The sequence below is a fragment of the Bombina bombina genome, chromosome 2 (genome assembly GCF_027579735.1).
Source record: "Bombina bombina isolate aBomBom1 chromosome 2, aBomBom1.pri, whole genome shotgun sequence".
NCBI classification, from domain to species: Eukaryota; Metazoa; Chordata; class Amphibia; order Anura; family Bombinatoridae; genus Bombina; species Bombina bombina.
Window position 1 is genome coordinate 1,235,384,345 of NC_069500.1, and position 16,455 is coordinate 1,235,400,799.

General features: G+C 41.4%; 1 protein-coding gene across 3 annotated transcripts in view; it reads left to right on the forward strand.

The window, feature by feature from the left end:
- The window catches only part of GUF1 (GTP binding elongation factor GUF1), a 250,370-nt gene that overhangs the window by 118,709 nt on the left and 115,206 nt on the right, over window positions 1–16,455 (forward strand). For all 3 annotated transcript variants that reach the window (XM_053703997.1, XM_053703999.1, XM_053703998.1), the window contains exon 10: window positions 4,286–4,425. In XM_053703997.1, coding sequence (XP_053559972.1) covers window positions 4,286–4,425 — 140 coding nt within the window. The remainder of the gene's footprint in view (window positions 1–4,285; window positions 4,426–16,455) is intronic.

Here is a 16,455-nt window from a genome sequence, read left to right on the forward strand (position 1 = left end):
TCATGCCACCATTTCACCGCCAAATGCGATCAAATAAAAAAAATGTTCACTTTTTCACAATTTTTTTCACAAACTTTAGGTTTCTCACTGAAATTATTTACAAAAAACTTATGCAATTATAGCATACATGGTTGTAAATGCTTCTCTGGGATCCCCTTTGTTCATAAATAGCAGACCTATATGGCTTTGGTTTTGCTTTTTACTAATTAGAAGGCTGCTAAATGCGACTGCGCACCACACGTGTATTATGCCCAGCAGTGAAGGGGTTAATTAGGGAGCATGTAGGGAGCTTCTAGGGTTAATTTTAGCTTCAGTGTAGTGTAGTAGACAACCCCAAGTATTGATCTAGGCCCATTTTGGTATATTTCATGCCACCATTTCACCGCCAAATGCAATCAAATTAAAAAAAAACGCTAAATTTTCACAATTTTAGGTTTCTCACTGAAATTATTTACAAACAGCATGTGCAATTATGGCACAAATAGTTGTAAATGCTTCTCTGGGATCCCCTTTGTTCAGAAATAGCAGACATATATGACTTTAGCGTTGCTTTTTGGTAATTAGAAGGCCGCAAAGTGCTGCTGCGCATCACACATGTATTATGGCTAGCAGTCAAGCGGTTAATTAGGTAGTTTGTAGGGAGCTTGCGGGGTTAATTTTAGCTTTAGTGTAGAGATCAGCCTCCCACCTGACACATCAGACCCCCTGATATCTCCCAAACAGCTCCCTTCCCTCCCCCACCCCACAATTGTCCCCGCCATCTTAAGTACTGGCAGAAAGTCTGCCAGTACTAAAATAAGTTTTTTAAAAAAAAATAAAATACATCTTTAGCATATTTACATATGCTACTTTGTAGGATCCCCCCTTAGCCCCTAACCTCCCTGATCCCCCCCAAAAACAGCTCTCTAACCCCCCCCCTGCCTTATTGGGGGCCATCTTGGGTACTGGCAGCTGTCTGCCAGTACCCAGTTAACAATATTTTTTTCTCTTTTTTTATTTATTTTTTTTACATTTTTCTGTAGTGTAGCTCCCCCACCCCCTCCCAGATCCCTTAGATTACTTTTTGGGGGCATTTATTCCCCCTCTTCCTCCCACTTACTACATGATTATTTCTGTAGTGTAAGCGGTTCCCACCCGCTCCCTCCCGTGCACGCGCCCGCCCGCCGATCCCCCGTGCACGCGCGCGTGTCTGTGCGCACCCCTGACTCTCCCGCCCCCGATCCCGCCCCCCTCTGTGTATCTGAAGCCATCGATGGCCGCCCACCCGCCTCCCACTGCAGCTCCCACCCACCAACGATTGCGGCCATCGATGTCCGGTGTAGAGAGGGCCACAGAGTGGCTCTCACTGCACCGGAGGGGTACAAATTGTTATTGCAGGATGCCTCGATATTGAGGCATCCTGCAATAACCGGAAAGCAGCTGGAAGCGATGAGGATCGCTTCCAGCTGCTTTCCAAACCGAGGACGTACGCCACACGTCCTCAGGCGTTAACTGCCTTTTTTCTGAGGACGTATGGCGTACGTCCTCGGTCATTAAGGGGTTAAGTTCTTTACTTACTAATGACATTAGGAAATCTATAACTTTTTTCTCTTTATTATTGTGTTGTTTTGCAGTCCTTATGCTGTATGATCACAAGAAGTTTTAACCAGTATAGACATAGGTATAGTCCCCTAGTGAGATTATGCATTCCTGGGCTTGTCATCAGGAAGCTTCTGTGACACAATGCAAGGACGCTACAGATACATTCATGAAATGTTATCAGTTCAATGTGTTTGCCTCTTAGCAAACAGCTTATATGTAAGGCATTGCAGACCAGTCTTCTTGCCTGTCAGTAAAATATTTGACTCTTTGAATGTGTGAGAAAACCAGGTTTATACTAAAATTAAATTTTGTATCAAAGGAGCCACACAGCTGTTTTTGTTTTTGTTTTGTTTTTTATTCTTTTTTTTTTGTAGGAAAGTTTTTTTTTGTTTTTTTTTGGGTTTAACCAATCAGTGCTGACTACTAGGTAACGCTACGTGTGTGAGCATAGTGTTATCTATATGACACACATGAACTAACGCGCTCTAGTGGTGAAAAACGGTCAAAATGCATTCAGATAAGAGGCGGCCTTCAAGGTCTAAGAAATTAGCATATGAGCCCACCTAGGTTTATCTTTCAACTAAGATTACCAAAAGAACAAAGCAAAAGTGTTGATAAAAGTAAATTGGAAAGTTGTTTAACCCCTTAAGGACAAGGCCATTTTTCAATTTCTTTCCCTTAAGGACCAGGGCTATTTTTACATTTCTGCGGTGTTTGTGTTTAGCTGTAATTTTCCTCCTACTCATTTACTGTACCCATACATATTATATACCGTTTTTCTCGCCATTAAATGGAATTTGTAGAGATACCATTATTTTCATCATATCTTATAATTTACTATAAAAAAAATTTAAAATATGAGGAAAAAATTTAAAAAACACACTTTTTCTAACTTTGACCCCCAAAATCTGTTACAAATCTACAACCACCAAAAAACACCCATGCTAAATAGTTTCTAAATTTTGTCCTGAGTTTAGAAATACCCAATGTTCACATGTTCTTTGCTTTTTTTGCAAGTTATAGGGCAATAAATACAAGTAGCACTTTGCTATTTCCAAACCACTTTTTTCAAAATTAGCGCTAGTTACATTGGGACACTGATATCTTTCAGGAATCCCTGAATATCCCTTGACATGTATATATTTTTTTTTAGCAGACATCCCAAAGTATTGATCTAGGCCCATTTTGGTATATTTCATGCCACCCTTTCACCGCCAAATGAGATCAAATAAAAAAAATTGTTCACTTTTTCACAAATATTTTCACAAACTTTAGGTTTCTCACTGAAATTATTTGCAAACAACTTGTACAATTATGGCATAAATGGTTGTAAACACTTCTCTGGGATCCCCTTTGTTCAGAAATAGTAGACATATATGGCTTTGGCGTTGCTTCTTGGTAATTAGAAGGCCGCTAAATGAAGCTGCGCACCACACGTGTATTATGCCCAGCAGTGAAGGGGTTCATTAGGGAGCTTGTAGGGAGCTTACAGGGTTAATTTTAGCTTTAATTTCGAGATCAGCCTCCCACCTGTCATATCACACCCCCTGATCCCTCCCAAATAGTTCTCTTCCCTCCCCCACCCCATAATTGTCCCCGCCATCTTAAGTACTGGCAGAAAGTCTGCCAGTAATAAAATAAAAGGTATTTCAAAACATATGCTGATGTTTAGGATCCCTCCCCCTCTACCTTATTGGTAGCCATCTTGGGTACTGGCAGCTGTCTGCCAGTACCCAGTTTACTAAAAAAAAAGCTTTTTTTTTTTTTAAATTGTATTTATTTTTTCTGTAGTGTAGCTTCCCCCCCCCCCCCCCCCAAAGACCATCCCCTCACCCCCTCCCAGATCCCTTAGATGTTTTTTTTTTTAATAAAATATATCCCCACTCTTACCTTTTTTTTTTTTTTTTACAGTTTCTAAAACCATTCATGGTACAACACCCTTCCCACCCGCTTCCACCCGTGCACGCGCCAGCCCCCGCCTCCGGGCGCGCCCCCGATGATCCTGCCCCCCTCAACGTCATTAGGGCCCATCGATGGCTGCCCACCCGCCTCCCACGTAAGCTCCAACCCACCTCCCACGTAAGCTCCCACCCACCAACGATACCGGCCATCGATGTCCGGTGCAGAGAGGGCCACAGAGTGGCTCTCTCTGCATTGGATGGCCAAGGGGTGTTATTGCAAGATGCCTCGATATCGAGGCATCACTGCAATAACCGGAAAGCGGCTGGAAGCGATCAGGATCGCTTCCAGACGCTTTAAACCCCTAATGTCGTACAGGGTACGTCGCTGGTCTTTAATGACCAGGTTGTGTGCGACGTACCCTGTACGACATGCGTAGTTAAGGGGTTAAAATTCATGAAATCATGAAAGTTTATTTTGCACTTGACTGCCCCTTTAATCTATAAGTGCCTTTATAAGTGATATTAATTGCTTTACGTCATCCCTCAAGTTGAACTGTATGCTCTGCAGTGGAGAAGCTTCATTGTGTCCTTAAATTATATGCTTTGAGCTTTGTACAATATATTTTATGAGGAAGTAACTTTGTTATTAGGAGTATGTTAACCTTTTTTATATTGGCAAAGTCTTAATGCTTTTAAGCCACATGGTGGTGCTGCAGTAGTTTAAAATATTACTTTTTTATGTACTATATTTGCTTGAATGTGTTCAAATTGAAAGAAAAAAAAATCTATCTATTTTTATATAGGTACGCTGGACAGGTGGGCTACGTCATAGCAGGAATGAAAGATGTACAGGAAGCACAAATAGGTGATACACTCTATTTACAAAAGCAGCCTGTGGAATCTCTGCCAGGCTTCAAATCTGCAAAGCCTATGGTGTTTGCAGGTAAGTAAAAGTAGAGTAATTGCCACTAATTTAAAATGCTTAACACAGAAAATTGTGTCATTTATAAAAGTTTTACAATGCACAAATTAATTGCATAATTTAGCATAAATTGATTAAATGATAATTTGAGCAACAAACATTGAAAACAATTTAATATGAACTAATTATAGCTTTATTATTGGCTTACATGTTAGCCGGGTGGTACACTCACTAAAGAGGTCCTGGAGAGAACACTGCAATACTTATTCAGATTAGGCCCCATCCATGCTTATAGATAGGAACTGGAAGTAAATAGCTCCCTCTCATGTACTTGAGAAGGTCCATATCCCTTTGGTTCTTGTGTTAGGACAGTTTGGTGGAATGTTGCTTCACTGCTTTTAAGTTAGACGATTCACCTCTTTGCTGTTGTGCAGATGCTAGTTGTAATGTCATTTTCCCCACCTCTATTCCTCCAAGAAAGAATGGTAGCTGCATTTATAGCATTGCATCTTTTTTCTTCCTAATTGGAAAGAGTCCACAGCTGCATTCATTACTTTTGGGAAATAAGAATCTGGCCACCAGGAGGAGGCAAAGACACCCCAGCCAAAGGCTTTAATACTCCTCCCACTTCCCTCATCCCCCAGGCATTCTTTGCCTTTCGTCCCAGGAGGTTGGCAGAGAAGTGTCAGAATTTGTTTTGTCTCTTATGGAGGGCACTACTCTTCGCAATGGGACAGGAGTTTTAAGTAGCCCTATAAGCTTCTCAGTGAGGGCCTAGGTGAAAGTTAGAGTCCGGAGATGCAGGGAGAGTTCTCTTTTGCGACACCATCCCGACTCATATTAACAGCTCCTACAGCAATCTGCGTTGACGAGTTTCGCAGACTGCTTTTTCTCTCAAGTCCATGTCAGGAGCGATGCTATGACCTGTCACACTTGAAGGGCCGTTTTCCTGTTCCACGGCGTAGATTCTGGTAAGATCGTTTCATTTTTTATTACATAATGTTAACGCAGAAGACAGGGTCACAGTGTGGCGCCTTTTATCTTTCTAGAATCAAGGGTGCATATCTCCTTAGGGGGATTATTGAACAGGGGGGAATAATAATCTTATATGTTTATTTGATTTTATGCTGCTTTATGTGTGAGATGTTATAGACTCTTAGGCTGTTATGGAATATAGAGGTTTCACATTTTTACTTTGAGAGCCATGCAGCTTACAAGCTTGGCGTGCTTTCTCTCATAGCAAGAGACGGTTCTGCGTTGTGCACTATGTGATTCATTCCCTCCTTCGTGACTACGTGGGTCATAGGAGGTAGTGAGTGCCCCAGCCATTGGGGTATAGAGGTGCTGTTATTTTATTTAAAAAAAAAAAAAGAGGATGTTTTATCTCTCTAGTTCTCCGGTTATTGCACTAGTTTATATGGGGAGGAGGCCCTAGTTCCCCCTCTCAATTATGTTCCATATGCCTTGATAATGTGATAATATCAAACATGTTTGATACCGCGGAGCCGTCCACCTCTCAGGAGTTGTCGTTCAGTGAGATGCGTACCATACATTGTTATCTCTGTACACATGCAGTTTTCCCGTAGCATTGCTAATCCTCCATCTGGAGGGGTCCTTTTTTCTCCAGACGTTACTGTGCAGTTCAGACGGCAGTATCTGCGGCCTTAATGCTTTACCTTGCCCTGCTAAGCGCAAGAGAAAGGTTACATATTGCACTCCTTCCTAGAGTACATCAAATAATTTTTGGATTTAACTGATAGGGTTATCTGAGGATGAAGTTCTTTCTGAGACTTCAGAGTATGAACTTTCTGGGTCAGAGTCTGCTGCCTCTCAACCTCCAGCTGCGGAGAAACCAGACTTTAGTTTTAGGAATTTGTCCTTCTTCTAAAGGAAGTTTTTGGCGAATTCAGGGGTTCCAGAGGTCATATTGCCTGATGAACCTTTATTTCCTAAATTGAATAGAGTTTGAGAACAGGGTGGTGCCTTCCCTTCCCTGCTCCTGTTGTCCCGGGTATTCCATCTTGGACTGTACAGTTCCCTGCGGGTGCGACTGTCCCTGAGTGTTGTGCCTTTAGTTACAGAATTCTGCGCCATCAATTGTTACTCAGACATGTTTTTTCAGTTATTAAACAACCCTATCCTTATCGGATACGGGAATACTCAGTCTGCTCTTCGAATGGCGCACCTCATTAGACATGTGGGGATGATGTAATCTCCTGATTGTCCATGTATTGAGATCTTTTCCAGTTTTTTTGGAATATCAAGGCTTCGTTTGGCTGGTCCTGCGGTAGGCCTGTTTCTTTTTGGGCGTTAACCTATGGGTTGCCTTGTATTTTATTTTCATACGATAGGATGTCCTGTCTGTTTTCCTTCTTCCCCTCTGAGGGAGGATTTATGTGGCTTGATGGTTAGGACCCGGATTGCAGGCTGGTCCTGTTTGGGTTCAGTTCTGTCTGGTAGCTGTTCGGACACGTGGCGCTGCTCTGCTTGGCTGGTCTGGTAGAGGCGCAGAGTGCTCATGTTATCCTCTGTGTTCAACTAAGCATTCTAGAGGACCTGTGGGTCCGTGAGGCAGGAAGGATGGTCTCATTCCTTATAGCCTTCAATTTGGATGAGTGGATCAGTGGAGTTCCGCTGTGTCTCTCTTGTGTCTGGGGTTGTCAGACCCTAGAGCTCCTTCCCATGTAGTGGAGGATTGGTGGGCTTGTCCCCTCTTGCCGCCAATATGGGCGGTTTGGTCTTTTTTTCTTTTGAGGCCCTGGGAATTGTCCTTCTGGACTTAGTTCTCAGCAGCTAGTAGTTATTGGGTACTTTAGCTGCCTTGCAGCGGATGGGTTGCAGAATGTGACCAGCTGCAGCTATTGCACATTGACTGTGTACTGTCTAGCTGTTTTTTATGAGACCTTTTGGTCTTCCTCTGTTGTCTCCATGTGATTTAGGTCTCCTTTTAGGGACCTGGGTTCCCCTCTGAGATATGGTCAGTCCCTGTTAAGGGCACTGGGCGTGGTCTCCTTGGGCTCTGTTTGGAACTGGGGATGCTGTGCGTCCTTTTTCTCTTTATGATCCTCTGATTGTATGGAGGTGATGCAGAGACCAGCCTTTGTTCGAGTGATTTTGGCCTCGGGGTATCCCCTTGCTTGTTGTCCTGCGGCTGTTTGAGAGTCTATGGGCTCTAGTGTTGTTGTACAACTTTTAACACCTTAGCTCCTTTGGAGCATTGGACTTTGGCAAGGGGTGGTCTCTTCCTTGGGTCGGGACTTGTAAGTTATCTCGTTAACCAGGTTTATCTGGATATTGCATTGATATGTCCCTGTGGTCTGTTTTTTTTTAATATCAGACGGGGTGTTAATTTCTCGAATATTGTTTGTTTAAAAAATTGGGGATATGGATCCGTTTTCTCCCTGGTGCTTCCGGTTGCTGAGTCTTCGCTCAGTGTTTTCCTTTGAGGCGTTGTTGCCGGAATTGACCTGGTCACAGTTGGCTAGGTTGTCTGATGCTTATTGGGCTGGACTTACGCCTTTATGGTTGGTTTCCCTTGGTCAGCTTGCTGTGGTAACCTTATGGATTCACTGCTCTGCAGGTGAATGGGTTTGCAGTGTCTCTGCTGCAGCTATTGCACATTGGATGTATGTTAGCAAGCTAATTCCTTAGGGGGATTCCTTCCAAGTTCAACTGCGTTGACGATTCATCTCTCCTTTAGCCTGTGGCTTTGTGTCTTGTGGGCAGGTACTCTGCCTTTTTGGCCCCATCCCTTTTCTTAGGGTGGGGCACTTATTCTCCTTCTTATATAGGTGTGGTCCTTTTTCTAGGTATTCTCTTGGATTCAGGAGGTTGGAATTGAGTTAACCTTTCAGAGAGGGGTGTTTTTCTCTGGGTTGTTACGTTCCATCTAGATTCTTTTGGGTCTACGGCCTTGTCATCTGTTTCTAAGGAGTCGGGTTGGAACTCGTGCTCTGTTGGGATGGCTGTGGCCATTTTTCCGCTTGTTTTTGAGCTGGTGTTGGGGTTCTTCTGTTCTTTTTTCAAGACCTACCGATGCTTGGGCTGGCCCGGTTGGGAATGGGTTCTGAGATGTGTTGTCATCTTCAGGATCTAGGTTGGCATTGTTGCTCGCCCCCTGGGTTTACAAGCTGAGGGTCCCGGGTTACCATTCACCTTCGGGTTCTGGGTGTAACCTCTCTCTCTCTTGGGGGTGCAGTGGGTCTCGTTGAGGTTATGTGCTTCCCCTTTTGGAGCCCTTTGTGTAGGTCTAGTGACTTCCATTGCCTGGAAGTGTGCCCTCTGTCTGGGAGTTCTCCTTTTGCAATCTTTTCTCTTGCTGGCCGCTTTTTACTTCTCAGCAAGTATTCTTCTGTGTCATCCTAATGATGGCTGCGTTTTCTTGACTCAGGGTTTTTTGTCTGGGTCTGTTGCACGTTCTTTTTTGTCTGAATACTATTGTATTGTTAGTTCTGACAATGTGAGAGTACGGTTTCTCTGTTTTGTGGCTCGGTCCTAAACCTCTGGTTTCTGCTTGGTCTGTGCGTAGTCTCCCCTTGTCTGTCAGGACACATTTGGGTCTTTGTGAGCTGAGCTCGCTATTGGGGTTTTTTCCTTCTATGGATTTTGTGGTGACCTTTCGGTTCTTCTTTTCCTTATCCCTTGGTGAGGGACCGCCTGTTGGGCGATGGTGTCTCCTGGAGGACTGTTGGCTCAGTTGAGTCCGATTTTGTGGTCTCTAGCTAGGCTTTTGGACTATCTGCAGGTCAGTGCCCTTAGGGCCTTTCCTTTTCAAAGTTTTCTCGGCTTCGGACGAAGCCGGGGTTTTGTTGGGTTGTGGTTTCTGGCTTGGTACCCTCAGAAAAGGCTGCATATTGTACCCTTCTGTTTTGGCATTCAGTGTCCTCTTTAGCTTGGGTATTGTTTTCCCAAAAGTAATGAATACAGCTGTGGACTCTTTCCAATTAGGAAGAAAAACATAAATTATGCTTACCTGATAATCTCCTTTCCTTCCGTTGGAAAGAGTCCACAGCTCTCCACCCTTTTTCTATGTGGGGCGTCTTTTTATTTTTCTGGTACCTTTTTTTACCCTGATATTTCTTCTACTGTTCCTTGTTTCTCAGCAGAATGACTGGGGGATGAGGGAAGTGGGAGGAGTATTTAAGCCTTTGGCTGGGGTGTCTTTGCCTCCTCCTGGTGGCCAGGTTCTTATTTCCCAAAAGTAATGAATGCAGCTGTGGACTCATTCCAACGGAAGAAAAGGAAATTATCAGGTAAGCATAATTTATGTTTTTTTATTGCTACTGCTCACATAAAATGATGTTTCCCATAAAGTATTATGAAGAATATTGCAAGTAAAACTACTGCACCTGCTTTTGTAGTATGTGTCCTGAATACATATCATGCAACAGAATATTAGCTTTAATTAGCCATAATCTTATCAGTAGATCCAGTGATATGAGTCCTTAAATTTGGGTTATAATGTTTCTCTCAAATGTGCAGTAAAAAAAAAAAGCAAAACTCGTTAAATCACACATGAACAAAAGTGTTTTTCCATGCGGGAGAGACCCTTATAAACATATTTATAATCTTGCACCTTGAATAATTTTATTATTTTATTTTTAGGTCTGTCTGTTTTATTAGATATAATTATAAAACTTAGGGAGAGCCTTAAATTTGTTTGTTTAATGACCGCTGCTTCTTACATTGCGGGAAGCAGGCTTGCATATTGGAACCTGCCCTACAAGGGCTCCAGAGCAGCTTTTGCTGCTTAATACATGGAGCCCTTAGACTTTACTTCAGGTCACGCCAATCCTTCTAGTGCAATTTGGGCTTTCGCTTAAGCACAACCCATAACTTTCAACTGCGATGTCGGCTATGCTAATCCTTCTCTGGTAAACCTGATTTACCATGGACTAAGTTGAGCACTAATATTGCATCCTGCACTAGAATTATTGCACCACTTGTAATCTGGCACGTGGTGTATTCTGATCTTAAAGGGACAGTTTAGTCAAAATTAAACTTCAATGATTCAGGTAGGGCATGCAATTTTAAACAACTTTTCAATTTACTTTTATCATCAAATTTGCTTTGTTCTCTTTTTTAAAAAGCTAAACCTAGGTAGGCTCATATGCTAATTTCTAAGCCCTCGAAGGCTGCCTCTTTTCTTAGTGCATTAGGACTGTTTTTCACAGCTAGTCGGCACTAGTTAATGTATTCCATAGCGATTAAATTGTGCTTACGCCTGTGGAGTTATTTATGAGCCAGTACTGATTGGCTAAGATGCAAGTCTGTCTTAAGAACTGAGATAAGGGGGCAGTCTGCAGAGGCTTAGAAACAAGGTAATCCTAGAGGTAAAAACTGTAATAATATAACAGTGTTGGTTATGCAAAACTGGGTAATGGGTAATAAAGGGATTATCTATCTTTTTAACCTTTTAACAACGTTGTGGCATTCTATTTCATCCTAACCACGCAGGACTTTAGTGCTGTTAGGACGAAATAGAACGTTCAAGCCATTTGGCTGTCCTGAAGCCAACGGCGCTTCCTGGATGGGATCGCGGTCTGGAAGGCGTGCTTAGCTTCATAGGGACGCCCCCTGACCTGATCCCATCATTAAAATCTCACGGTCACATGGACGATCGCGAGTTTCAATTTGTCTTCATACAAAATGACCCTGTCATGAAAGGGTTAAACAATACATATTTTTAAGTAGACTGTCCCTTTAAATTCTTTTAGTAAGTTACTAAGGACATCAAGAAATCTATTTTTTTTTCTCTTCATCATTGTGTTAGATTTGATTTGCTGCCCTTATGCTTTGTGATCACAAGAAGTTCTAACCAGTATAGACATAGCTATAGTCCCCTAGTGAGGTTATGCATTCCTGGGCTAGTCATCAGGAAGCTTCTGTGACACATTTAATGCAAGGACGCTACATATACATTTATAAAGGTTTGATGTGTTTGCCTCTTTGCAAACAGCTTTATGAGTAAGGCATTGCAGACCAGTCTACTTGCCTGCCAGTAAAATATTTGACTCTTTCTATGTGTGAGAAAACCAGGTTTATACTAAAATGAAACTAAATCAATTCCGTAGCAATACTAAAAGTTTGATGTGAAAGGAAGTCACGCAGGTGTTTATTTTTGGGGGGGGGAATGTATTTCTTGTCTGTTTTGGGACAATACTTCTTCCTATTTACCTCTCAATACAGGTCTTAGTTTGGTTATACTGTACCTCAAATAATACAACAGGAAGAGACATTTTATATTTGAATGGGGAATAATTATGAATACTTCATAATCCATTAAACAACTGTGGTGTAATCCTTTTTACAGTTGTGCTTGCATGCAGCATTTTCCCACCACTAAATACAAATGGTAGAGAATAGATAATATTTGAAATAGGGAGCCTTGTGCATTGTTTCTTAAAGCATTGGCATTTCCTTGGCTATTTTCCTTTCCTCTAATTGCTTGGCTTCCTCATATTAGCGGGTGTACCAGAAGTTAAAAGAATAGTCTAGTCAAAATTAAACTTTAATGATTCAGCTAGAGAATGCAATTTCTTTCATGTAATTGGCAAGAGTCCATGAGCTAGTGACGTATGGGATATACAATCCTACCAGTAGGGACAAAGTTTCCCAAACCTCAAAATGCCTATAAATACACCCCTCACCACACCCACAAATCAGTTTTACAAACTTTGCCTCCTATGGAGGTGGTGAAGTAAGTTTATGCTAAGATTTCTACGTTGATATGCGCTTCTCAGCATTTTGAAGCCCGATTCCTCTGAGTACAGTGAACTTCAGAGGAATGTGAAGGGAGTATCACCTATTGAATGCAATGGTTTTCCTCACGGGAGATCTATTTCATAGGTTCTCTGTTATCGGTCGTAGAGATTCATCTCCTACCTCACTTTTCAGATTGACGATATACTCTCATATTCCATTACCTCTACTGATAACCGTTTCAGTACTGGTTTGGCTATCTGCTATATGTGGATGGGTGTCTATTGGTAAGTATGTTTCTTTCATGTAATTAGCAAGAGTCCATGAGCTAGTGACGTATGGGATATACATTCCTACCAGGAGGGGCAAAGTTTCCCAAACCTTAAAATGCCTATAAATACACCCCTCACCACACCCACAATTCAGTTTTACAAACTTTGCCTCCGATGGAGGTGGTGAAGTAAGTTTGTGCTAGATTCTACGTTGATATGCGCTCCGCAGCAAGTTGGAGCCCAGTTTTCCTCTCAGCGTGCAGTGAATGTCAGAGGGATGTGAGGAGAGTATTGCCTATTTGAATGCAGTGATCTCCTTCTACGGGGTCTATTTCATAGGTTCTCTGTTATCGGTCGTAGAGATTCATCTCTTACCTCCCTTTTCAGATCGACGATATACTCTTATATATACCATTACCTCTGCTGATTCTCGTTTCAGTACTGGTTTGGCTTTCTACAAACATGTAGATGAGTGTCCTGGGGTAAGTAAATCTTATTTTCTGTGACACTCTAAGCTATGGTTGGGCACTTTGTTTATAAAGTTCTAAATATATGTATTCAAACATTTATTTGCCTTGACTCAGAATGTTCAACTTTCCTTATTTTTCAGACAGTCAGTTTCATATTTGGGATAATGCATTTGAATGAATCATTTTTTCTTACCTTCAAAAATTTGACTATTTTTTCCCTGTGGGCTGTTAGGCTCGCGGAGGCTGAAAATGCTTCATTTTATTGCGTCATTCTTGGCGCGGACTTTTTTGGCGCAAAAATTCTTTTCCGTTTCCGGCGTCATACGTGTCGCCGGAAGTTGCGTCATTTTTTGACGTTATTTTGCGCCAAAAATGTCGGCGTTCCGGATGTGGCGTCATTTTTGGCGCCAAAAGCATTTAGGCGCCAAATAATGTGGGCGTCTTATTTGGCGCTAAAAAATAAGGGCGTCGCTTTTGTCTCCACATTATTTAAGTCTTATTTTTTCATTGCTTCTGGTTGCTAGAAGCTTGTTCTTTGGCATTTTTTCCCATTCCTGAAACTGTCATTTAAGGAATTTGATCAATTTTGCTTTATATGTTGTTTTTTCTCTTACATATTGCAAGATGTCTCACGTTGCATCTGAGTCAGAAGATACTACAGGAAAATCGCTGTCTAGTGCTGGAACTACCAAGCTAAGTGTATCTGCTATAATTTTTGGTATCTGTTTCTCCAGCTGTTGTTTGTATTGCATGTCATGACAAACTTATTAATGCAGATAAAATTTCCTTTAGTACTGTTACATTACCTGTTGCTGTTCCGTCAACATCTAATTTTCAGAGTGTTCCTGATAAACATAAGAGATTTTATTTTTTAAATCCATTAAGAAGGCTATGTCTGTTATTTCTCCTTATAGTTTACATAAAAGTCTTTTAAAACTTCTCTTTTTTCAGATGAATTTTTAAATGAACATCATCATTCTGATAAATCTTTGTATTTGTTCAAGATGGAATTTCTTCGTTCTTTATTTAAAGAAGTATTAATTGCATTAGAAATAGAGGATTCTGGTCCTCTTGATACTAAATCTAAACGTTTAAATAAGGTTTTTAAATCTCCTGTAGTTATTCCAGAAGTGTTTAATCTCCCTGATGCTATTTCTGAAGTAATTTCCAGGGAATGGAATAATTTGGGTAATTCTTTTACTCCTTCTAAACGTTTAAGCAATTATATCCTGTGCCATCTGACAGATTAGAGTTTTTTTGGGGACAAAATCCCTAAGGTTATGGGGCTGTCTCTACTCCTGCTAAATGTGCTACTATTCCTACGGCAGATAGTACTTCATTTAAGGATCCTTTAGATAGGAAAATTGAATCCTTTCTAAGAAAAGCTTACTTATGTTCAGGTAATCTTCTTAGACCTGCTATATTTTTAGCGGATGTTGCTGCAGCCTCAACTTTTTGGTTAGAAGCTTTAGCGCAACAAGTAACAGATCATAATTTTATAGCATTATTATTATTCTATAACATGCTAATAATTTTATTGGTGATACCATCTTTTGATATCATTAGAGTTGATGTCAGGTATATGTCTCTAGCTATTTTAGCTAGAAAAGCTTTATGGATTAAACTTGGAATGCTGATATGTCTTCTAAGTCACCTTTGCTTTCCCTTTCTTTCCAGGGTAATAAATTATTATCTCAACTGTTTCTGGAAGGAAGGGAACTTTTTTACCAAAGGATAAAAAATCTAAGGTAAATTTAGGTCTAATAATCATTTTCGTTCCTTTCCTCATAATAAGGAACAAAAGCCTGATCCTTCATCCTCAGGAGCGGTATCAGTTTGGAAACTATTTCCAGTTTGGAATATATCCAAGCCTATAGAAAACCTATAGCCAGCTCCTAAGTACCCATGAAGGTGCGGACCTTATTCCAGCTCAGCTGGTATGGGGCAGATTACATTTTCTTCAAAGAAATTTGGATCAATTACGTTCTCAATCTCTGGTTTCAGAACATTGTTTCAGAAAGGTACAGAATTGGCTTCAGTTAAGGCCTCCTGCTAAGAGATTTTTTTCTTTCCCGTGTCCCAGTTAACACAGCAAAGGCTCAGCATTTCTGAAATGTGTTTCAGATCTAGAGTTGGCTGGAGTAATTATGCCAGTTCCAGTTCTGGAACAGGGGCTGGGGTTTTATTTTATCTCTTCATTGTACCAAAGAAGGTCAATTCCTTCAGACCAGTTCCGGATCTATCAATATTGAATCGTTATGTAAGGATACCAACATTCAAGATGGTTACTGTAGGACTATCCTGCCTTTGTTTAGCAAGGGCATTATGTGTCTACAATAGATTTACAGGATGTGTATCTGCATATTCCGATTCATCCAGATCACTTTTAGTGTCTGAGATTCTCTTTTTAGACAAGCATTACCAGTTTTGTGGCTCTACCGTTTGGCCTAGCCTCAGTTCCAAGAATTTTTTTGGTTCTCGGTGCCCTTCTTTCTGTAATCAGAGAACAGGGTTTTGGTATTTCCTTATTGGACGATATCTGGGTACTTGCTCAGTCTTCTCATTTTCGAAGAATCTCATACGAATCGACTTGTGTTGTTTCTTCAAGTTCATGGTTGGAGGATCAATTTACCAATCAGTTCATTGATTCCTCAGACAAGGGTAACCTTTTTAGGTTTCTAGATAGATTCAGTGTCTATGACTCTGTCCTTGTCAGACAAGAGAAGTTTAACATTGATATCAGCTTGTCAAAACCTTCAGTCACAATCATTCCCTTTGGTAGCCTTATGCATGGAAATTTTAGGTCTTAGGACTGCCGCATCAGATGCGATCTCCTTTGCTCATTTTCACATGCGACCTCTTCAGCTCTGTATGCTGAACCAATGGTGCAAGGATTACTCAAAGATATCTCAATTAATATCTTTAAACCGATTATACGACACTCTCTGACATGGTGGACAGATCACCATCGTTTAGTTCAGGGGGCTTCTTGTTCTTCCGACCTGGACTATAATCTCAACAGATGCAAGTCTTACAGGTTTGGGAGCTGTGTGGGGGTATCTGACGGCACAAGGGGTTTGGGAATCTCAGGAGGTGAGATTTCCGATCAATATTTTGGAACTCCGTGCAATTTTCAGAGCTCTTCAGTCTTGGCCTCTTCTGAAGAGAGGCCAAGACTTTAGGAAAATGTATTTCTTACCTGGGGTATAGTCTTTTTTTCAATTGACTGTCCTTTTCAAATTTGCGGACAGAATTAGGCCCGCGAGGACGCAAAATGCTAAAATATATTGCGTCATTTTTGGCGCAAGATTTTTTGGCGCAAAGTTACGTTCGATGGCGCAAATTCGTCACTTCCGGCATCTTAGTTGACGCCGAGTCCTTTCACAAGGTTGCGTCTTCAATTACGTCATTTCCGGATGTTGTTGGTGCCAAAAAATATTTCCAAATTTGTTTTCTCCGGTTGCTCAGATGTGGGGTCTTCCAGAAATAGATCTGATGGCTTCTCATCTAAACAAGAAACTTCCCAGGTACCTGTCCAGGTCCAGGGATCCTCAGGCGGAAGCAGTGGATGCGTTGACACTTACTTGGTGTTATCAACCTGCTTATAT